A 22,474-nucleotide genomic window follows, 5' to 3' on the forward strand; every position below is an offset into this window, starting at 1 on the left:
GATCCTGAGTAGCTGGAATCCCTGCTGGGTTCCCTGAGGCCCTCCAGGCAGTGGCTTCTGGTCTGGGCAGGGGAGTCCATCCTGACCTTAGGACCTGAAGGCTGCTCCCTGGGCAGGGGACAACCGGCAAGAGAGTGTGTGGATGGAGGTCCTACTCTTTCTGGAGACAGGACTTTGAGCGCCTCATGACCTCACCCACCGGGAGGCCACATCCAGGCACTACCTCTTCTGGCCCCTCCGCCTGTGCGAGGGCCGCATCGCTGGCCTTGGGGGGTTCCAGGAGGGCCAGCCAGTTTTTCTCAGGCCTGGAATTAGTCACAAAGCCTGAGTAACAGTGAAGAGGCCTAGAACAGACTCCTGCTGGGCTGCCCACTCTGAGAAAGTCACTGAGCTCATTGAAGCTCAGTTTTCTGAGCTTAAGAGACCGGTGTCACGGAGAGGGGAGTGTCAGTCCTGGGTAACTCTGGAGATGGAGGTGCCAGTGGTGCTGGGGGTTTGGAGGTGAGGGCGGTGGAGGTGGGGGTGGTGATGGTGAGCACGGGGTGGAGGTGGCGGTGGTGGGGGTGGAGGTGGTGATGGTGAGCACGGGGTGGAGGTGGCGGTGGTGGGGGTGGAGGTGGTGATGGTGACGGAGGGGCTCCCTGCTCTTCTCACAGGGTCACTGGTGGGGAGCTCTTTGAGGACATCGTGGCGAGAGAGTACTACAGCGAGGCAGACGCCAGGTGGGTGTAGAGCCCTCGCACGCTCCCTGCCCCTCTTCTCCTGCCCGGGCCTCCCTCCTATGCCTTGCTCCTCCTCCTCCGGCCCCATCTTCTCTCGTGCACTTTGTCCCTGACATGGTCCAGGGAGATGGTCAGCTGGGCGAAAGCCCTGCTCGGAGCCCTCTGGGGAGGTCCTAGGGCCAGGGTGGGGGTGGGCAGCTCGTGTGTCCCAAGTCAAGGAGGGCCCAAGCCTGCCCCAGGGTGGGAACTGGCCCACAGAGGGGCTCTCCTGGGGTGGCTGGTGGGGGGAGAGTGGACAGAGAGTGGTGGTGGGCCTCCTCTTGCCCCTCTAGGACGTCTGACTAAGGCCTTCCCCTTGAAGACTCAGTTTCCAAATGCTTTTGCCCAAGACAGACCAGGAAACCCTTTCTGTGACATCCTCCCAGGGTTACGTTGGAGGCAGAAAGGGAAGACCATGGGGGCCTGGGCTGGTGGGCAAGGTGCCCACTGGCTCTCCTTCCTGGGCTCCCTGGAGGGCAGTGAGCAGGAAGCCAGGGCCTGAGGTGGGGGGGTGAAGGGACTTTCTCAGCCCTCACGGGGAGGTGAAAAGGACTGACATTTTCAGACGTGCTGTCTACAGCGAGGCTGCTGGGACTTACTCTAATGAATATGTGCCCCTTTCTAATCAACATTATTTAACCAGGGGCTATTTGTGGCTGGCTTCTGCACCCCCAGACAACCTTGCCTGTCAGTGACAGCCTGAGCCCCCGTGAGAGGGTGGGAGTGGGTGTCACCCAGGCCCCCACCTGGGCAGCAGGAGGCCAGGGGCCGGGCGGGTGCTGGGTGGGGTGTTGGGGTCTGTGGTGGAGTTGGGGGGCTGGTCAGGGCTCTGGCTCCCGAGGCTACAAGGGCAGTGGCTGCTTTCCTGAGGCTCCTTGAAGAAGGGCGTTCACTTTTCATGACAGCCTGGGAACGGCTTGGGGCAGAACCCAGACGAGGAGGGCTGCCTTCTGGTTCTGCCTCCGGTGCCCCCCGGTTGCCTCAGGGGTGCAGGAGGGCTTACCTTAGCTGTTCTCTTTTTCCCCTCCTGGAGCATCCTACCAGGGCTCCTTGGTCCTCAGTGCCACCACAGAGCATGGCCTGGGGCCTGGCACCTTCCTGCACTCTGTTGGGGATGGTCTTGCTGGAGAGGGGATGTGACCCACAGTGGAGCCTTGCTTTTGGCTGGGAGGCCCCTGTGCCCACCTCTACCCCCGCACTCTACATCCCCCAACCCCCCAACACCTTGTCCTTGGATCTCCACCCTTGCCCACTCTCACCTCCTGGCCTCATCTACTCCAGTGCCCCGCCTTCCGCCCCTCCCCACCCCTCCAATTCTGTGGCTCCCTCCTGCCTGTCCAGGTGACAGGGATCTGGATCTTCCTCCCTGGGCCTCTGTTGTGGAGGGTTCTCTGGAGTTTGGGTCCCCCCCACCACCAACAAATGCTCAGTTTCCTAGGCTCCACCTTGCTGGTAGCCAGACTATGAGGAAGAGGGTGAGAGGCAGCCACTCTTGGGGAATCCCTCCCAGCCAGCCCCAATCATTAAACCCGTATGCCTGGCTGTCATTTTCGCCGGGAATCCTGGCCCCTGGAACTGTGTGTCTGACCTCTGTATTGGTGCTTAGCTTATAGGCAGGAGGGTCTGAGAGAGTGATGTGGATGATGCCCATGTGGGTGGGTCACCCACGGGCATCACCAGGAGCTCTGGCAGAAAGGGGGGGTAAAGGCTTTCTCCCACTCTGGGAGGGTGTTTCCCCTGGGGACTTCCTCTGAAAGGGATCTGGGCTGTGTTGAAACTGGAGCCCTGGTCACCTGGCCAGGGTGGTGGGCACCTCCTTAACCACGATGCAGTCTGGCCCCCACCTAGTGCACCCACCCCCTTCCAGGGCCTTGTCTGGGGCTGTGCTGCTCAGAGCTGAGCATCTGATGAATTCCTGAAGTGTCACATCTCTAGAGGAAGAGGACGCAAGGCAGGAGTTGCTTTTCGGAATGCTTTTCTAACCAAGAAGGCTGGAGATTCCTTTGAAGAAAAAGCAGAATCTTTATTTTGGAGTTTGTGGAGAAAATAAGGGGTCTTTTTTTCAAACCTGGGAAAGCAAAGTTCAAATCCATTTTTAAAAAACCCTGAAAACAGTATGGCTCGTGAGAGGTGCTTGGGGTGTGTGTGTGTAAGAATGCTGGCTGACCCTGGGGGAGGAGGGGGTGGAGAGAGGGAGAGGGAGGAGGAGGAAGAGGAAGGGAGGGAACGATTATATCCCAGGTAACAGCAGAGCCTGGGACGAGGAGAATAATGTCCAGGACCGGCCAGCATCTGGAATGACGCTGGGGAGCAATTCTGACCACAAAGTGACTTTCTAAACTGTTCCGTTTGAAAGGAGTCCTCATGAGGAAGACGGTATAATGTAAATGCAAGGCAGAAGGGACCTCTTGACAGGCCAGTCTCATGTTCCCCAAGGCCCTGGTCTCAGACTGGAGGCCAGGGTGGGAGCAGGCTGAGAAGGGCGCCAGGAGCGGTCTCCAGGGGCCCCTGGAAGGTGGTGGGCTGCCCAGAATGGGCTGCTCTCCAAGTGCATGAGAGTCCTGTCTACCTGCTGGCTGTGGAGGCCACTTGCCCGTCGGTCCCAGAGATGGTGAAGAAAAGGCTTGGGAGACAGGCTGGCGCTGCCCTGTGGGCTGTGAGAAGGGGCATACCCACACAGTTTTCTCTGGGGTGGGGCTCGCGAGATGTTCGGACAGGGCTGTGTCAGAACTGTAGGGCTTGATTTCAGCGGCCGGGCTGAATCCCGGGGTGTCCGGGGAAGAGATGCAGACCGGTGCTGGCTCAGCAGGTGTAGTCACCCCATCCTGGCACGAGTTTGGAGCCCTGAATCCTCAGGAGGGGACATGGAGGAGGACAGAGGGCACCGCCCACCCACATCTGAGCCGATGTATCAGTTGGTGCTGCGGCAGGTGCCTCCCGGGTCCAAGAAACCTTCCTGCAAGGCCGAGGACACAATGAGAGGAGAGAACTAACATGCCTCTGCAGTCACGGAGGCCACAGTCCAGTGCCGAGATGCACTCCACCCAGAGCGCAGGGCCGCCACCTGACTGCAGGGGGGACGACGTGGGAGCCCCGAGCTCGCTGCACACGGAAGAAGGTCTAGAGAGGGTCCTGAGGTTGAGAGCGGAGGCAAGGTCACGAGGGTGAAGGAAGAAGATGGGATTGACCCAAAGCTAACATCAAGACTTGCAGGGGTCTCAGCAGGCCTGAGGTTGGAGCCAGGTCAATCCGGGCTTTGGGGGAGTAGCCAGTGGCCCAGGGGACTCCAGCCTGTGGCTGTGAGGACTGCTGATGGTGTGGAGGAAGGCTTGGGGTTCCACATGGATGGCAGGGAACACAGCTCAGGTGGACACCCCCAGGGGCAGAACCAGGGTCTGGCCACAGCAGCACAGGCAGGGCCTGGTCGACCTGAAGGTCCCTGAACCCTGGGTGGGGTGGGGTGCTGCAGTGAGCAGGTGGTCCAGGGACTCAGGGCTGAGCTCCAGGAGGATGCAGTGATGCCGCAGCACGGCTCCCCAGGGCTCAGATTCCCAGAAACTGGGAAAGCCAGCGCCCCCTGCCCTGGGGCCCCCAGCTCAGTGGCCTCAACTGCAAACGCTGGGGCTTCCTCTGGCCTCTGCCTCCACCTAGTGGCCTGTCCTGACCTCAGAGGAGCTCCCCAGACCTCACGGCTGAGCTCTGCCCACGAGGAAAGAGGCCCCTGGATGAACTTGCCCTGAGGAGCAGCCTGGAGGGGCTGAGCCCATGTCAACAGTCTTGGGAGGGCTGGTAGTGGCTGGATGTGGAGCTGGGGATACAGGGATGAGGGTGGATGACCACAAAAGACCAAGGCTGGCAGATGAGGGCGTGGTGGGAGGAACAGAAGCAGCGGGGGAGGCCCTGGGAGCAGGTGGGACAGGAGAGCTCAGGGCTTGGGGCAGGGGTGGGGTTTCCAGCCCTTAGAGGCATCTGAGGGGGGTGCTGCTGGGGGACTGTTACCCACAGGTTTGGGCCCAGCTCCTTCTGACCCCATAAACCTCAGGCAATCCGTCATCACTAGGACTCTGAGGTCTGGGTTTCCTCAGGGTGGACACTCAGGTTACTTTTCTGTGTCGTCAGAGCTGTTTGAGAACATGGGCTGGTTTCTTATCCCTTCTCCTGGTTTCTTATCCCTTCTCCTGGTTTCTTGTCCCTTCTCTTGAGTTTGCTGTTAGGAAAACAAAGTCCTTCCCTGCAGCTGACCTTCAGTCACCTCCCCGGTCTAGCTGCGGCAGGGGCAGTCTCGCCTGTGCCTCCTTCACCCCCACCAGAGGGGCTGGGGCCAAGACCCCAGGGATGGGCTATGGCAGCCTGTGGCATGCCTGTCTCTGGTGGCTGGTAATGCTCCGGGGGTGCTGTGGAACTCCAGGGGGCTGTGCCTGCCTCTGGGGGCAGCTGGACACTTCCCAACCACCTAGAGGAGGCAGGTGCAGGTCACTGGGGCTGAGGCATCTCGGTCTGGAGGCACCTGGGTCTGATGTCTAGGGCCATTGCTGAAGCCCAGGTGTGGGAGATGCCTGGGGAGAGCCTGGACCTTTCTCTCCAACCAGTGATGCCTCAGAAGGCTTGGGACTTCTCCCTAATTTGGAAGGAAGCCCCTGGCTCGGGGCCCTGGATAGTGCCAGGCTGCCCCCAGTGACCCCAGTGCTGCTATGGAGCTGAGCTGTCTAGCACGGCAGCCAGCAGCCAGCGTGGACGTGAAGTTTATTTTAATGAAATGACACCTGCTCTCACACACATGTCCTGGTGACTGCAGTGTTAGGACAGCCTCAGAACAGAGAGGGGCACTGGTGCCCAGGGCATCACCCCCGCACCGTGGCACTGGCCTGTCCTCTCTCCCTTGCCCTTTCACCTCTACCCGCCCCTCCTGTTGTCTGGGTCTCCAGCCTGCCTTGCAGAGTGTAGATTCAGCCCTGGCCTACCTCCCCAAGGGCACCCAGCTCAGGGCCAGGCATGGCCAGCATGAGCCTGGGGTGGAGTGCAGTGGGCTCAGGCATCTTTCCTCTGTGGGCCTGGTTAGAGGGGAGGGCATGCCTTGTGTTGATCTTTGAGGGTGAAGAGGGAGCCCTAGAGAACCCCTCCTAGCCAGCGTCTCGTCTCCCATGTGGCAGGCAGCACCTTGATTCCTTGCTTCCCCTGGGCCCCCACTGGGCTGGAGACCCCACCACTCCCACACAGCACCCTTCTCCTGCACCCCGCCCAATCCTCAGGGGCCATCCGCACTAATGCGCCTGCTGTTTGCTGCAGTCACTGCATCCAGCAGATCCTGGAGGCGGTTCTCCACTGCCACCAAATGGGGGTCGTCCACAGGGACCTCAAGGTGAGTTCCCCCCCCACTCTGTGCCAGGTGTCTGTCGTCTGTAACTGCATGTCGTGTTTAAGGGGAGGCTCGGGGGTAGGGCAGTGCACCAGAAGACATGTGTGCAGGGGATGTTTGCATATGTGTTCCCGTGTGTTTTTGCGTGAAGGTGTGTGCCCGTGAGAACATGTGTGCACGTGTGCACATGTGCATTGGCACATATGAGCATGTGTGTGCATGTGTTTGTGTTTGAAGGTGCGTGCTTGTGAGAATGTGGGTCTGTGTGCACACATGGGCGTGTGTATGTGTGAGCATGTGTACATATGCATGTGTGTGAGACTGTGTGTTTGTGTGTGCATGTGTGTGTGTGTGTGTGTGTGTGTGCATGCATGCATCTGTCTGTACACATCCCTCCCAATGCCTCTAGGCTTCAGGGCTGAGAGGGGACAGTTGTCAAGAAGCAGCCTAGTAGCACATGTCCACGTGGGGTCTCGCTTTCTGGGCTCCAGTTGAGATTCGGGCCTGGCAGGAGGGACACAGAGAATGTACCCGCAGGTGGGGCTCATGCCTTGGGAGCAGGAGGTGAGGGGCCAGTTTGGTCTCTTCAAACTTCAGTCCTTTCTACTCGTCTCTGTGGCCCTTGGCTCAGCTCTGGGCAAACTGCAAATCATTTAAAACAAAGGTTGTCACCCACAGGCTTCCGTGTGGTGGGAGGGGCCCTCAGGAGGGGCTGCAACCTTCCCACCTCCCGCTTCCTCCTTCCTGCCCTTCGGCCTCCCCCTTCCTCCTCCTCTCAATCTCTCCTCCTTTCTTTGACTCAGCTTTCTCCAAGTCTGAGTTTGGGTCAGTTTCTTCTCTTGTTGGTTTTGCATGGGGTGGGGGGACTCCGGGCCTGCATCCCTGCTGATGGTGTTTGAGACCAACCTTCTCTTGGGTGCTAGGGCTGAATGGAGTGACCTCTTTCTGGGGCTACCCAGAGGGGTGTGTGTGTGTGTGTGAGCTGATGCTGTGGAGCTGCTCTTGGGGGGATGTCCCACCAGGAGCAGGCCTGGGACGCTCCCTGTGCCCTCATGTGTCCCCGCTCCCATTCTGCATGTGCTGTGTGGTCCCCTGTCCTCTCATGGGTCTGCCCAGGCTCCCCCCTTGACTGCCTGTCCTGTGGGTGCCCCCCTGTCTCTGTGTCTTGTCTGCATGGGCCTCACTCAGGAGCCTCTGGGAGGAGGGGCTGCAGGGAAGAGGACACGCATCCCTCCTTCATCCTGGACCTCATGATGCGTAACAAACCTGGAGCCCAAAGCTCCGAAGTGCAGATGGATGCTCTCCCCAGCCCAGGTGTGGCCTGAGGGCACACAGAATCCTTGCTGAGAAAAAGAAAAAGGGGTTAGGGCCAGCTGGTCTCCTCTCTCCCACCAGGTGTCAGGGGAAGCAGGCTGTCCCTCCTCCTCTAGAGAGGTCTCTGTCATCTTGGCTGAGACAGACCTCCAGAAGCAGTACTGTGGTGGGTCTCCTCTCAGCCAAGATGTGGAGGGTGGAGCGAGCAGAGGGGCTTGGTGCCATCTTGGTGGCTGTGAGGGAGCCAGGGTGGAGCCTGGGGGTGGGAACATCCCTGTGCAACCCAGCTGGGTCCCCTCCCTCTCCTCCCAGGGAGGAGCCTTCTTGCCCAGCTCTTCCCAGGGACCAGGTTCCCTTCGCTCCTTCTTCCCAGAGAGGTATTCTAAGTCACTTCAGTTGTGTCCAACTCTCTGTGACCCCAGGGACTGTAGCCCACCAGGCTCCCCTGTCCATGGGATTCTGCAGGCAAGAATACTGGAGTGGGTTGCCATTTTGTCCTCCAGGGAATCTTCCTGACTCAGGGATTGAACCCACATCTCTTATGTCTCCTTCACTGGTAGGCGGGTTCTTTACCACTAGCACCACCTGGGAAGCCTAAGAATTTCCTTGGGGTGGGGGGAATCTGATCTGTAGAAGCTGGGTCAAGCCCCCAGCTGCAGCCCCTAGCCCATAGTATTTCAGATTTCTTTAAAAAAAAAATTTTTTTTTAAACTTGAAGTATAGTTGATTTGCAATGTTGTGTCTATTTCAGACTTCTTGGTGTGGTGTTTGTGGGGAGGTAGGGGTCCGCCTGCCCCACTCACACTGGAAAAATCAAGGTGTTTAGGGGCTTCCCGGCCATGCTGGGCAGACGGGGCTGAGTATCCCCAGCACGTATCACCTGGAGTGACGGAGCCTCGACCACCAGCCGTGTGGGGCCTGGGGAAGCTCTGGTTTCTGCCTCATAGGCTGGCACGCTTCATCTATGCCCCACGGTTTGTCCTCACGTCCCTGGTGTCCAGCAGCTTAACTCAGTTCGGCTGGCGGCATTTGTCTTTCCTGGTGGCACTAAGGGGGGTGGCTTGGTGTCAGCAGACCTTCCTGTTGGGAGGGTGGCCTGGTGAGGGGGCTGAGGGCCGGGAGAGCCCTGGGCAGCTAGGGATGAGGAAGTCCAGCGGCTTTGAGCTCTGAGTGCTGCCCTCTGGGAGGTGGTGAGGCCGGTGGGACAGGCTGGGGTGGAGGAGCCTAGCCTGCAGGACGCAGTGCGAAGGGAACTCCTCAGACCTTCAGGCCAAGTGTTCCTGGTCACGGGGCAGCAGCCTCCTCGGCACCCCAGTGGGACAGGGATGAATACCCTTTCTTCTGGCATGAGCAAGGGCGCTGCTCCTCGAGGCTGGGAGGTCAGCACGGGACCCTCCCCTCCTGTGAGCAGCCAGCCCAGGGCTGGTGGGATTTGGATGTCCTACTCTGCTCAGGCCGCGGGGGCCCTTGGTTGTTCCTCCTTGCCCTTTGAGAGTCTCCATCCTGCAGGAAGTGCCTGAACCTTCCAGCAGCTGCTCGCATTGTGCAGCCAGCCTTGGTCGGGGGAGGGCAGCGGGGGTCTGGGCCCCGCATGGCCTGCTGGGGCCTCTAGGGTGTGCTGTTTTGGTCCCAGCGCCCCGAATTCACAAGCTTGCACTTTGAGAACCAGCTTCCCTCAGCTCTAGGGCTCACGTCCCTGCCCCTGGTGAGTGGGGGACAGAGACTGTGGGGTGCAGGCTCTGGGGTGCACTCAAGCCAAAGGTGTCAGCCATGCTGGGGGACACCCATGTGGTCAGGGGACCTGTGCACCCCTGTCTGCCAAGGGGTATTCTGTCCCCCTCTCTCTGGTGACACCCCTGGGTGTAAACCCCACACCCTCGGGCTGCTCACCTTCCCCACAGCCCGAGAACCTGCTCCTGGCCAGCAAGTGCAAAGGGGCTGCAGTGAAGCTGGCGGACTTTGGCCTGGCCATCGAGGTGCAGGGGGACCAGCAGGCGTGGTTTGGTGAGTACCTGGCCGGCCGGCTGGCCGGGGTCAGGGCGGGGGTGTTGGCCGCCCCTGTGGTCCTTCACACCACCCTTTCCCCTCGTGCTAGGGTTCGCTGGCACGCCGGGCTACCTGTCTCCAGAGGTCCTGCGCAAGGAGGCGTACGGCAAGCCGGTGGACATCTGGGCGTGCGGTGAGGCTGGTGTGCTGGGCGAGGTGGGGCTGCGCCCATAAGCACCACACCAGACCCACACCTGGCTGCCCCCAGCTGGGAGCACCCTCCCCACCCAGACCGGAATTACTAACACAACCCTGGCTGTTGCCGAGAAGCCCGCCACCCCGTTGCCCGCCCTGCACTCGGCAGAGCAGTCTGGAGAAGGGGCAGCAAGTGCCCGGATGGTGGATGGATACTGGAGGGGCGGGGGCTGTGTGGACCACCCTGGCAGGGCTGCCTCCTTGCCAGGGGTGTCTCCCCGACAGTCAGTGCAGTGGAGGGGGCTGTTCTCGGGCCTCCCCTGTGAAGTAGGGTCGGGGGGCAGAGGAGCTGTTTATGCCATTCTGCAAACATGAGGGTCTCCAAAGAGGGACACTTATTGATGCTGGCTGTGGGGATGGAGAGGAGGGGGCGCTTGAGGACCCCAGTGTCCTCATGGGACTTGCTGGCTTTAGGCAGCAACCCCCACCCTAGCCAATGCTGAGAAACTAGCTGAGGGTCCTGTAGCTGTTAAGTACCAGGGCTGGGCATCTGACTCCCATCCCGGGATCACCCGCCAGACACCTCGTGGCAGCACGTGACTGGTGTGTGGCTGTGCTGGTGGGCTCCGCTGGGCTGCTGGGCTGCTGGGCGTGGGCAGCAGGGTGAGGCCCCGGGCTCTTGGCTCTCCCCAGGGGTGATCCTGTACATCCTGCTCGTGGGCTACCCACCCTTCTGGGACGAGGACCAGCACAAGCTGTACCAGCAGATCAAGGCCGGGGCCTACGACGTGAGTGCCAGGACCCCCAATCCCTCTCCATCTGGGGGAGGCAGGCTGGCAGAGGCAGGGTGTGGGGTGACACCCCTGTTTTCAGTTGGGGCCCTTTGGAGAATTCTGTCCTGTCTGGGGAGGGGGCTTCAGGTTCCCCTGTGCCTGGTTTTCCTTTCTAGTTCCCGTCCCCTGAGTGGGACACGGTCACTCCCGAAGCCAAAAACCTCATCAACCAGATGTTGACCATCAACCCCGCCAAGCGCATCACGGCACATGAGGCACTGAAGCACCCGTGGGTCTGCGTAAGTCGCACCAGCCCCGGACCACCCCCTAGCATGTTGACCTTGGGCCCTCTCCTTGAATCCAGTGGGTTGGTCCTGTGGTCTCCTGAGGGCTACGTGGCTTGGGACGTGCTGGTGATTTAAAGGCCTCAGTCCCTGGGAGGACAGGAGCTCCATGAGAAGAGGAGGCGCCGTCTAGCGTGTGAAGGGATGGAATGGCAAGGAGGGTGAGGGCCAGGTGGTGGTGGGGACAAGCGGAGTGGATGGCCATAGGAGGTGATGGACTGGGAGATTAGGCAGGCAGTGGGGACAGGTGGCCTCCGGCTGCACAAGAGCCGCAGGGGTGCTGCTGCCCTGAGCCTCTCCCTGACCTCCCCTCTTTTGAGCCCCACCTTGGGGTCAAAGCTGATGCTTCTCGGGGCTCCTTGCAGTAAGGCCCTCCCTCGTTCCCTCCCCACAGCAACGCTCCACTGTGGCCTCCATGATGCACAGGCAGGAGACCGTGGAGTGCCTGAAAAAATTCAACGCTCGGAGGAAGCTCAAGGTGAGACGCTGACCCCAGTGTGTGGCCAGGGGGCCGTGCCACGCTCGCGTGCTCACGTACCTGGGGGCGCCGAGGGCCCCGCACTAGGGCCCCACACCGGGGTGGCTAGAGGGGTCCCAGCGGGCCTGACGGTGGTCCTAGCCGCCCTGGACAGGCTGCTGGTTGGTGCCATCCCAGACCAGTGTGCCAGGCGGACTTGGTTCCCCCCATGGCAATGACACCCGAGGTGCCCAGATGTCGGCTGGCCCCTCCTCAGTCCCCCACGCTGCCCATGAGGTGTTCCTAGGGCTCCCTTGTGGCAGGGGGCTGGGAGGCATGCCCTGTGGTCGGCCATGCTATCTGGGTGGGAGTGAGCTTAGAAGCTTCTGACCCGGGGCACTTCTGGTCAGGAGAGCAGCCAAGCTCTGCTGCTGAGAGGGTCAGGAGGGAGGGGGCCCTGGGCAAGGAGGCCGTCGGGCACCAGGCCCGTCCTGCCTACAGGCTGCTCTGTGCTGAGGGCGAGTGTTCAGGCCTGACCAGGCCCCTGGCTGCTATGCACGCACCTCTCAGGGAGAGGAAGGGCTGTGGAGAGAGGCAGACCCCCAGCCTCAGTGCCCCCAGGGGTCTTGAAGCACTTTAGAAACTTGGTTTGGGGGATAGTTTAGGGCCCACCAGGTCACTGTTAATTCTGCATGAGGTGACTTGTCTGGGTGCAGCTGGTGGGCATGTAGAACTCTTGCCTCTCTAAGAGCCCTTGAGCCCAGGTCCAGAGGTTGTGGGAGGTGGGGGTCTCCGCCTGGCCTCAGCCGTGTATCTCTCTCCAGGGTGCGATCCTCACCACCATGCTGGCCACACGGAATTTCTCAGGTGAGAACAGCCATCTCCAGGAGCAGCAGGCCTGCGGTGGGAAGCCTGGGGAGTGACCCGCCACCAGCCGCCTGCCCCGTCTTTGCCCCCACAGTCCCGTCCTCTGCTGCTGGCCCGGCCTAGCCCAGCCTTCCTCCCTCTGAGACCCTTGGGCCTCAGAGGAGGCCTGGGCTCTGGCCGGGGCCCCCGAGGGCCCGTCCCTGCGTGTTGGGTCTGTGTCTGAGCTGCCTGCCGGCGGGCCGCAGTTCCGTGTATCTGTCCAGGCGTTGGTCGGCACCTCCGTGGCCTCGTTGTTGTCCTGAATCCTCTGAGCACACGTTCTGTGTTGGGAGAGGGGAGGCGAGTGGAGGCTCCGGACACGCTGGCTGGCGGCCGCCCACTTGGGCATGAAGGGTGGGCAGGGGTGGGGGCGTGCAGCCGCTCCGAGGGTCTGTCGGCGACCCTGAGGCCTTGGGACAGGGCAGGTGGCGGGGACAACGTCCCCCAGGCGGGGCTGCCGCCCCCTCGCTCTCCTGTGGCTTGTCTGTCGCCCGCGATGCCGGCGCGGGAGCGTCTGTGGTAGTCCTCGTTGTCCGTCTGCATCGGCACCCGCCCCATCCTGTTACCTTGCTGTGGTCCTGTGCTGCCGGGCCGGGGGGCATGCTGTCACACCAGTACTAATAGGATGTGTCCTGTCGCACGCCCAGCCGGGCACCCGGAAGGCCCCGCTGGGGTTTTCCAAGGAGAAAGGAGGCAAATGCTTTTCCCAATGTCAATCGGTCTCCATCTTGTTTTCACGCTCCTGTGAAAGGGGTTCTGGAACCATCCATCACCTAAACCTTGACTCTAATCTTCTTCTGCTTCCTTTGTCTCTTCTCTTCCCTCACCTCGCCCGCCCCTCGTCTGTGTCCGCCCCTCCCCTCGTCTCTAACCCGGTGCTAACAGTGGGCAGACAGACCACCGCTCCGGCCACAATGTCCACCGCGGCCTCCGGCACCACCATGGGGCTGGTGGAACAAGGTAGACGTCCCGCCTGTCGGCATGCAGCTCCCCTCGCTGCACGCAGCCGCCAGCAGGGCCTTGAGAGCCACCCCAGAGGCCCCGGGAGCCCCTGCTCCCGCCGTGGACACACACCCACAGAGCCCCCACCCTGGGCAGGGAGCCAGCACCCATGTCCCAGCAGCCTCGCCTGTTATAGGAGGGGCCAACCAAGGTGACCTCCGAGCCCTGTCACCCTGCGTGCATTTGACTGAATTCTCCGGTCCCGATTCCTGAGTCTGGGGGTCGGGAGACCCCCACTCCACTTCTGCTCCAAGCCCTTTGCTCTCTGAGACTCACTTCCCACTTGTCTGTCAAGAGCCTGTTTAGAAAGACAGGAAACCTCTTTTCTGGGGCTGCTGCTAGGGGGGTTTGAATCCCGAATGGGAACCCTGGGGAGAAGGGCATGGGCAGAGACTCTGGCCCACGAGAGCCCACTCGCCACCCCATCCACCCCAAACTTGGCCCCTACCTGCCCTCAGGGACATGCACTGTACTCCTGGCCACTCATACTCCGTATGAGGCCAGTGGTCTGTACTGACCACGTATGTCTGCCCTGTGAGCCCCAAGACGTGGCCCTCGGCCTCCTAGAGAATGACTGAAGGCCTCCTCTTGGTTTCCTTCCTCCTCTTGGCCCCTCACCTCATCCCCCAGCCCATGAGGGGAGCGGCAGAGTCTGCCCATCTGCTGCCCCTGTCTGTGAAGGGCAGACCCCCCAGGGAGTTACCGACTGTGACCTTGGCCAGACCCCATGAGGCTAGACCCCAAGACCTCCTAAGGGGCCCATGGCCCCAACCCAAGCCAAGGGTGGCACGAGCTTAGGGGGGTGGAGCTGCAGCTGAGGGCCAACCAGGTGCTCCCCAGATGGGGTCGTGTGGCTAGAAGAAGCCCTCTTTTCCTGCCGCTGCCTCAAGTGTCCACGGGGACAGGGCAGACGCCCAGCCGCTCCCAGGCCTAGGCCCTTTCTTCCCTACATGTCCAGCCTGGCTCTTTCCCCCGACCCTGCAGGATGCGAAGGCCAGCCTGCCCACCCAGAGGACCCCAAGTGCTGCCTCCTGGGGCGCTCAGGGCAGGGCCATCCTGGGTGGGAGGGTCCACGCTCCTGTTGTGAGCCCAGTGAACAGGTCCAGCAGGCCGGCCTTTCAGGGGCTATCCTGAGTCAGCTTCATTTTCTGGGCCTTTCTGGAGCACCTGGGGGGAGGGAGGGGCAGAGGGGCAGGGAATGGTGAGACTAGGGGCTCCTGGTGAAGACCAAGGGCGGTGAGTGAGGCAGGCACCTCTGAGCCGCTTTCTGCCCGGGGCTCCCGCCTGCACTGCCCGCTGCCTGCAAGTGGATGTGGGGCGTCAGTGCATGAGGCCGCGAGCATGTGCGGCTCCGCCCTGGGCGCCCAGGGCCTCTCTGTCCTGGGGTGGTCCATGCATGTGGACGGAGCCCAGCATGGCTGTCCGTGAGTGACGAGCTAGGGGATGAGGTAACGGCTGGGCCCTGTGGGCTGAGCCCGCACAACCCTGCTAGGGCAGCCCACCTCCGCCAACGTGCTGGGCCCAGCAGACATGGTGGGGGAGGGGCTCAGCCCCAGGGACATTGCTTCTCTGTGGATGATGGCCTCTGGGGTGACATAGAGCGCTCGGCCAGCGGAAGACTGGGTGTCTGTAGACCTCTTGCAGTTCATCAAAGCATCCTGGTTGGTCCCACTTGGCCTTCACCGAGAGGAGACTCAGCCAAACTGCTGAGGTTCAGCGACAGCGTGGCCCTGAGGACCCAGGGCGGGGTAGGGCAGAGGGCTCTGCTTGTCTCCCCAGGGGTCTAGGATGCCTAGTTGGTTCACCTCAGTTCCTGCCGCATAGTAATGAATTTGACTTGAGAAGACACGAAGACACTCCCTATGCCTTCAACCGCTAGAGTAGATGGGAGTCAACAGGATCCTGGTTAATCGCAGCCAGAGATGTGAATTTCTAGGAAATGTGGCGGACAGGAGCTGTGGTCAGGATGGAGACAGCTGTGTGTCCAGACACAGAGGTCTGGGGATTCCCAGGGAGGAGCATGTGGGAGTCAGTTCAGAGAACAGGTGTCTGCTCCACGCTTCCCAGAGCCTGGGCCGTGGTGTGGTCTGTGTCCCCAGAGGGATGGCTTTTAGGGAGCGGAACTGGTACTGTCTTGAATAGCATGGTCTGGAATGTGGGTTCTGACAGAATCAGGGACTGAAGGGGACCCTCCTAAGACCCAGGGCTGTCCCAGGGTCTCCACTTGCCTCCACCCAGGCTCTGACCCACGGGCCCCCTTTCCTGCCCAAGGGGAAGCCCAAGGCACAGCTGACTCCACCCCCACCAGGGCCCTGAGCTGGCCTCAGCTTTACTTCTCAGACTGGCACTGGCCTGCACTGGTTTTGAAGAGCTGGCTGGGAGCGCCACTGATCACTGCTGTGTGGCACTGGGAGGTGACTCTCCCCAGACTGCCCACCTTAACTTGGGGGCTGGGGGTCAGTTGCTCATCTGCTCAGCTCTCATGACAAGTGCCTTCAAGATGGGGTGGACACCTCTTTCCTCCAGGCCCATCTGGTCAGCTGGTTGGCCAGCACAGACAGGGTCCCTGGGCTCTGTGACCACAGCATGACTCCCACTTCAGGGGCGGTGGCGCCCTCCCTGCGCACTGGAGGTGGGGAAGGGAGCAGAGAGGTGAGGTCAGCAGGGGTGGCCTGTTGCTCAGGAGTCAGGCTATTGGCCCTGGAGGCTCAGGAGTTCCCACATCTGACGGGCTGGGCGGTTCCTCCGTGGTGAGTTACAGGGAGGCAGTCGTGGCTGCCACCAGGGGAGGTTTTCCAGTATCCCTCCAGTGGAAGTGGGCCGTGGCCCTAGAGGCCTGCAGAGCAGGGCTGCTCTGGCATCAGGGTGTGGTCCTGAGACCATCCTCACCAAGTGAGGCCTCTCCCTTGGGAGGATGAACAGCAGAGCGGCCAGGCTGGGGGGACAAGAAAAGACCTGGGGTCCCTTCACTCATTGGGATCCTGTGGTGCTTCTCATGGGGTGAGGCCCACCAGATAAGAGTGGGGCCAGGAGTCCGGCTTTTCATTAAACTTTGCCCTGTGAATCCTAGGAGGAAATCAAGGGTATTGGGGGGCTATTGGGGAGGAAGCCTGGGGACTGAAGCTGCCCCCAGTGTAGCAGTTCTCCGATGACCCCACAGGGCCCTCTGGCTGGAGACAGTCATTGGTGTCCCCATACAAGGCCCAGAGGGCGGTGATGGCCACCTGGACAGGAAAAGGTCATCAGCAGGTGGGGCCCCAGCAGCCGGGGATTGGCCTGGCCACCCTATTGGGGACCTTGGTCAGTGGTTCTCAAACTGAAACAGCATCAGGATCCCCCAACAATTAAACTGACCCCACCCAGGAGGTCTGGGGCTGGCCCAGGCTGTGTGATGCAGATGTTACTGGTGGGGAGTGGGTAACGGCTGCATCCCTCTGGGTCTTAGTGCCTGTCTTTCTGATGTACCGTCCAGAGTCAGTAGTCTCCGGGGATGTCCCCAGCAGCAAAGTGCCCCCCGCAGACCTGCTGGGGCTCCCCGGTCTCTCTAAGCAGGCAGCCCCCACTTCAGGGCTGGTTAGCCAGAGCTTTCGGAGCCGGCCGTGGGGGCTGTGCCACCTTCTTCCGGGGCAAGGGACCCTGCCCCTGGCATCTGACCCGGCTGCTTCTCTAACCTGCACCGGCCGTCCTGGGGCACCGCTTGGCGTGAGCGTGGGCAGGGCGGGCGAGGCAGGAGCCGCTGAATCCCGGGCTGCAGACTTGAGCTCCCTGCCTGAACCTCCACAAATCTTGTTTTCTCTCTCTCTTCCTTCCTTCCTCATTCCTCTCTTCCTCTCCTCACCTTTCCTTTTCCATAAGGTAAGCTGACTTCTTCCTTTTTTTTTTTAAGTTCTGTAATTAAAACTAACTGCTGTGGAGGGGGCAGGCGCTGGAGGCTGAGGGCCTGTGGGGGTGTGGCAGGTCACACCTCTCAAGCTGGTGCAGAGAGGCAGAGTCGCTGAGTGGGCCGTCCTGACCTCTTCGGTGGGGTGGAAGGTTGGGGTGAGATGGGCCGTCTGCCGTGCATCTGAGAGGTGTTGGGACCCTGGGGTGCAGGTGGCCTTTTGGACCCTCCCCCAGGCGTGTCCTCCTGTTGCCCTGACTCAGAGCTCAAGGTCCTTGGTGGATAGGCACGGAGGCCCGTGTTGGCCCTGTCAGTGCCGCCAGAGCAAGGCCAAGAAGTGGCCCAAGGCCGGGGCTGCCAGGGGGGCTAGGAAGGAGAGTGAGGCTGCCCCGTGTGTGTGTGTGTGCTCTGAACCAAGAGGCATGGCCTGGGGCCTGGCCGTGGGGGCAGAGCTCCGAGTGCTGTCTGCCGAGGGAGGGGGACTGGGGGTCTGAGAGCAGGCAGGCACCTGGGCTTGGGACAAGTCCCTCCCTATGTGGGTGGCCAGCTAGAGCCCGCTTATCCCTGCCTAAGAACATGGAGAATCACCGGGAGGTGCCCACCACCCCAGCCTGTTTTCCTGTCCTGTGTTCTCATCTGGGGCGAGGGCAGTGCCCTGCCCTCCTTTTGGGGGATCCCACGTGCTGCCCGCCTGGAAGCTGCGGTCTCAGGTGGGAGGAGAAGTCTTGTTGTCCTCCAAGGTCATGGGGGAGGGCTGGGGGAAGCCCCTGTCCTGGGCACAAGGGTCCTCAGGCCTCCCTGGCCAGGCCACCCTCAGGGTGCCCCTGCTCAGCACTGGGCACAAATCTGCTCTGTCTCCAGCAGGCCCCAGGTGGCAGAAGTCACCCTGCCTTGGGACTTGGGGTGGCCCACTCACTCGATCTTGGGGACCTGGGCTCCTTACAGGCACCCAAGGTTGCCTCACGCCAAGGGGGTGGGCTGCAGTGGGAGCCAGGCCCCTCACTCACCATGTCTGTTTTCTCCAATGCAGCAGCCAAGAGTTTACTCAACAAGAAAGCAGATGGAGTTAAGGTGAGGCACTGGCTCGGCCCAGGGGGCAGTGGTTGGCCCCCTGCTCCAGCCTGCAGCGTGGCCCAGTCCCCAGAGCTCCTCTGGGCCTCCCCTGTCTTGAGAAAGGGGTATGAGCCCTCATTCTCTCCCTAATGGCCTCTCTTCCTCTCTCTGCAGCCCCAGACGAATAGCACCAAAAACAGTGCAGCCGCCACCAGCCCCAAGGGGACACTTCCTCCAGCCGCCTTGGTACTGAACCCCTCTGCTCCCTACTTCCTGGCCATCTGCTCCTGTACCCCAGCTGTGTGGTGGCCACTGTCAGGAGGCCTGGGGTAAAGCCAGGGTCTGGCTCCCAGCCTGTCTCTTGACAGACAACACCTAGCCTTACTAGCCCCTCTGCCCTGGGATGTGGGGGTGAGGGAAGACCCCAGTTCATGCAGTGCCAGGGAACCCATCGGGTGCAGTGGACAGGCCCCTGCTGACTTGTGGTCAGCAGTGGGAACCATCAGGGGTCCGGTGAGACTGAGACCCAGGGTCCAGGCACCAACCTCAGTTCCTCTGCTCTCAGGAGGCTGGCCGGGAACTCAGCAGGGCTGGCTCTGCAGGGGGAGTGGTTCAGGCTGGGGGTGGGGACAGACTGCCAGCCCCTCCCCTGGGTGCTGCAGGGGTGCACTGTCTGGGAGGGGCGGGTTTTGGTTTCTCCCTAGGGAGAATGGATGAGCCTGGCTTTAGCTTCAGGGCCCATCCAGTGATCTGGAGGGAGACAGAGACCCCTTGGCTTTCCCTGGTGACAGCCTAGCAGTGGCTGTGGGGTCTAGGGCAGTGGCAGCCATGGTGTTCCCCATCAGAGTCCATGTCCTACAGGGCCAAGGTGGGTACAGGGAGACACGCTTCTATGGCTGTGCTGGCCTGTGGCTGCCCAGAGGGTTCAGGGGTTCCCCTGATGGGAAGGGGTGGGCAGACATGAGATCACAGGGACCCACCAGCTCCAGCCTTCATCTGGAGGGTCCTGTCCAGGGGACGGAGCCAGTGGTGCAGGGGTGTGGCCAGTAGCACGGCCCTCCTGCCCAGGCTGCTGTGTGCCTATGGTGTCTCGTGCAGAGCAGGCAATCCCAGGAGGTTGTGGTTTGCTGGTCCACAGGTCCTGAGTTTGCTGAAAGTACACTTGGTGTCCCCACGGGCCTCAGGCCCTGCTACTGGGAGTGAGCCCTGGTCTACCTGTGGGGAGGCTAGATTTGCCAAACGGACATCCACAGCGAGTGCAGGTGTCGGGGGGTGGCCTTGGCCCAGGAGGGGAGGGTCCCACACGCCGGCCTTGTAGCCAGCCCCATCTCGGACCCGTCCATCCCATGTGCCGCCCCCACTCCATGACATCTTCAAACCTGTGCCCTGCCCGTGACGGGCAGGAGGTTGGGCAGCAAAGGGAGAGGGCAGAGCGCCTGAGGCAGGGACCCCAGTGTGCGGCTTCTCACCCCCGCCCTCAGCCCCAGTCTCTCTATTGGCCTCCGGTCACTGGTGCCCTCGAGGCCCCGGGCTGGTCTGCTCGTTCCATCCGCATCGCCCCAACCCCTGTCCAGCCGCTCCGCTCCCTGCTGGCCATCTGCCTCCATCCTGCTCTGCTGCCGCCCTCCCCTCTCCTCTCCCAGGCTCCTGCCCAGGGGCCTCTGCTCGCCTCCTCCTCTCACTGCACTTTCCTTCCTCTGTGCTTCCTTCTTCTGTAGGAGCCTCAAACCACCGTCATTCATAACCCAGTGGACGGGATCAAGGTACTGCGCGCTCCTCGCCATGCTCTTGGGGGCGTCTGCTCAGCTGGGAGGCAGACCCCTGGCCCTGGGGAAGGTCTGGGATGTTGACCCTGGGGAAGCATTTGTGCTGAGACAGGTGTACTGTGACCCGCCCCCCTCGAGGCAGGACAGAGCCCCCAAGTCCACGGGCTGCTCCTTTGGGGAAAAGCCCCAGGTGCCGCCCTTGGAGGCACGGTTGTACCAAGTCCCCGGCAGACATGGGAGCCTGGGCTTCCTCCCATCCTGAGCAGGGTCCACTTCTCAGACCCTCTCCATCCTGCCCTGGGGGGTGGCCAGGCCCAGCCTGGTCAGGAGCAGCTGAAGGCAGGGCCCACTTCAGAGGCTCAGGGTGCCAGAAAGAGCCCAGGTGTCCTTTGCGGCGTGCGGCCAAGGGCTGGGAGTTCCAGGGGAGAAGGGCCAATGGGGGCTACCCTGTGTGCCCCCCAGTGTGGGGCCAGGAGGAAGGGGACAGCACAGACCCTCCTGCCCTCACCTGTTGCTCACCTCTGCCCGCCGCGCCCAGTGCTTCACGCTGAGCTGACCCCTTCCTTGCTCTTCCTCTGCTCTGGCATCAGCTCCCATCCCATCAGCATTTTCACCCTGTGGCCAGGGAAGGGGCTGGCTTTCTGAGGTGGTGAGAGAGCTGGGTGGACAGCCCAGCTGCATTTCTAGGACCTCACTACCTTACCCCCACCCAGACTCCCACCTGGGCCTGAGATCCTCAAAGGGTCCCCACACATCCCGGCCACAGACCAGGACAGGGGTGCTGTGGGCCACTGCGTCTGGGCTGACCCAGCCTCGAGGTGCTAGGAAGAGCCTGGGCGTCCACTGTGACTCAGGCCAGGGATAGGTGTTCCTGGGACCCGGTGTCTGGGGTGAGGTGGTAGTGGTGGTGTCTGCTTTCCCTGCAAGGGGCCTTGAGACAATATTCTGTGATGTGGGCCCTGATCTTACAACCTGTAGATGCCCCATTTCTGGCCCAGGGCCCAGAGCAGTGTCTAGTAAGGGGGTTGTGGCGGGGGGAGGTTCCTTGGGAACCCTGTTAAGATGTTCCTTCTGAGAAGCAAGCAAGCTCTCTGGGAACTCGGTCACAGGTGGAGGGCATCTGGTTTTATATCTGAAGGGTAGCAGGAGGAGGTGCTGGGGCTACCTCTCTGCCCTTCAGGCCACCTGAGAGGTAAAGCCAGGCCTGGCTAGATGGCCCAGGCCTGGGGAGGAGGTATGGTGCTGCCGCACTCTGACCGGGCCGGGTCAAGTTTCCCGAGGACCTGCTGGAAGCTTCCACCCTGTCTGCCAAAGTGGGCAGGCTGTGGATGCTTTCCTGCTTCCCCAGGCGTCTTGGAATTTTAAAGAAAAACCCAAAACAGTTTTTATCTTGTTAAAGAGTGTCTTCTGAGCATGCTAATCTTTCCACTGGGTGTGTCTCATTGGCAGAAGGAGAAGTTGGGGTTCTCAGCTGTTTGGAATGTGAGTGGCCCAGCCTAGAAATGGGTGACCCCTGGGTCTGGCGTGAAGCTCCATTGCTGCTTGTGGGCTTCTGGGGTTGGGGCCTGGGCCCCGAGGGGGCAGAGGCCATGTCCTGACCCGCTGCCTCCCCGTGTCTCCCCAGGAGTCATCCGACAGCACCCACACCACCATAGAGGATGAAGACACAAAAGGTATCCAACCTCTCCGCCTGCGGGGCTGGTGGGTAGGCCACTGGCAGGTGGGGAGCTGGGACAGCAAAGGCCTCGTCCTGCGATGAGGGGCTGTCTTGCTCAGGCCTATAGCCCCGTCCGAGGCTGGGTACAGACTGGCACTGGGCGGTCTCGGGCAGAGTATCCAAGCAAAGCCTGGTGGACCTGGGCGCCCTGACCAGCGTGGAAGCCACTGCCCTGGATGGGACGGTTCTCTGCATGGGCCCCCAAGTTGCTCCGGGGGTTGTGTACCCAATTTCCATGGTTGAATTTGCTGTTTCTTCTCTCAAAGGTCCTTAAACCTGTGTCTACCCAGCTGGCAGTTGATACATGGATGGGCATCAAGGGGCATTTCCTGGGCTCATTGTTGGGGGGTGGGTTGCAGAGATGTGCGCCCCGTTGCCCACTCAGGGATCCCAGGCCAAGCTGGCTCAGGCTCTGTCTGGCACCAGTGCCCCAGGGTGCCGGGTGCTGTATGCTCACCCTGGCACCCCTCTTCCACCCTCAGCTTTCTCAGCTGCCCCAGGGAGGGGATCTGGTCTGCATTCTACCTAGGCCAGGTGACTGGCCCCCGCCTGGGGAGCCTGCCTCTCAGCCACACTCTGCGTAGATGAGCGCTGGGCCGGCGGTGGCCACTCTGCCAGTTTGGGAGATGCAATGACCCTGTCCTGAGTATCCCCCCCTGCCCTAGAGTGGAAGTGAGCGAGCACAAGGCTCTGGCCTCTGGATGTAGAGTGAGTGGATATTCGTGTGGTTTCCCCAGACTGTGGGCCCTGAGCCATCGGCATGGAGCTTGGAGGTCACGCAGACCTCCCCCAGGCCCTGTCCTTGCACCAGGCCCTTGCCCCAACCGGGCGGGGGCCTGAGATGGCCCGAGACCGCAGGAGCCCGGGGGAGAGGGCCAGCCAGCCAGCCTCATGCCAACCCCTTGTCTGGCTGGGAGACGGTCAGCAGATGCCTGAGGGGCCTCACAGGGCAGTGGGGAGAGGA

At 61.6% G+C, this 22,474-nt stretch overlaps 1 protein-coding gene across 13 annotated transcripts in view; it reads left to right on the plus strand.

The window, feature by feature from the left end:
* Positions 1-22,474, plus strand: part of CAMK2B (calcium/calmodulin dependent protein kinase II beta) — an 89,084-nt gene that overhangs the window by 58,668 nt on the left and 7,942 nt on the right. For 4 of the 13 annotated variants that reach the window (XM_040259844.1, XM_040259838.1, XM_040259837.1 and 1 more), the window contains exons 5-17: positions 657-722; positions 6,048-6,120; positions 9,333-9,435; positions 9,527-9,610; positions 10,306-10,400; positions 10,562-10,684; positions 11,124-11,207; positions 12,011-12,053; positions 12,978-13,052; positions 18,008-18,045; positions 18,202-18,273; positions 19,746-19,790; positions 21,418-21,466. In XM_040259844.1, the coding sequence (XP_040115778.1) occupies positions 657-722; positions 6,048-6,120; positions 9,333-9,435; positions 9,527-9,610; positions 10,306-10,400; positions 10,562-10,684; positions 11,124-11,207; positions 12,011-12,053; positions 12,978-13,052; positions 18,008-18,045; positions 18,202-18,273; positions 19,746-19,790; positions 21,418-21,466 (950 nt within the window). Of the gene's footprint in view, positions 1-656; positions 723-6,047; positions 6,121-9,332; positions 9,436-9,526; positions 9,611-10,305; positions 10,401-10,561; positions 10,685-11,123; positions 11,208-12,010; positions 12,054-12,977; positions 13,053-18,004; positions 18,046-18,201; positions 18,274-19,745; positions 19,791-21,417; positions 21,467-22,474 lie in introns of all 13 variants that reach the window. The other 9 variants (XM_040259839.1, XM_040259847.1, XM_040259846.1 and 6 more) reach the window with 4 other exon arrangements.

Source organism: Oryx dammah, unplaced genomic scaffold, assembly GCF_014754425.2.
Source record: "Oryx dammah isolate SB20612 unplaced genomic scaffold, SCBI_Odam_1.1 HiC_scaffold_18, whole genome shotgun sequence".
Taxonomy (NCBI): Eukaryota; Metazoa; Chordata; class Mammalia; order Artiodactyla; family Bovidae; genus Oryx; species Oryx dammah.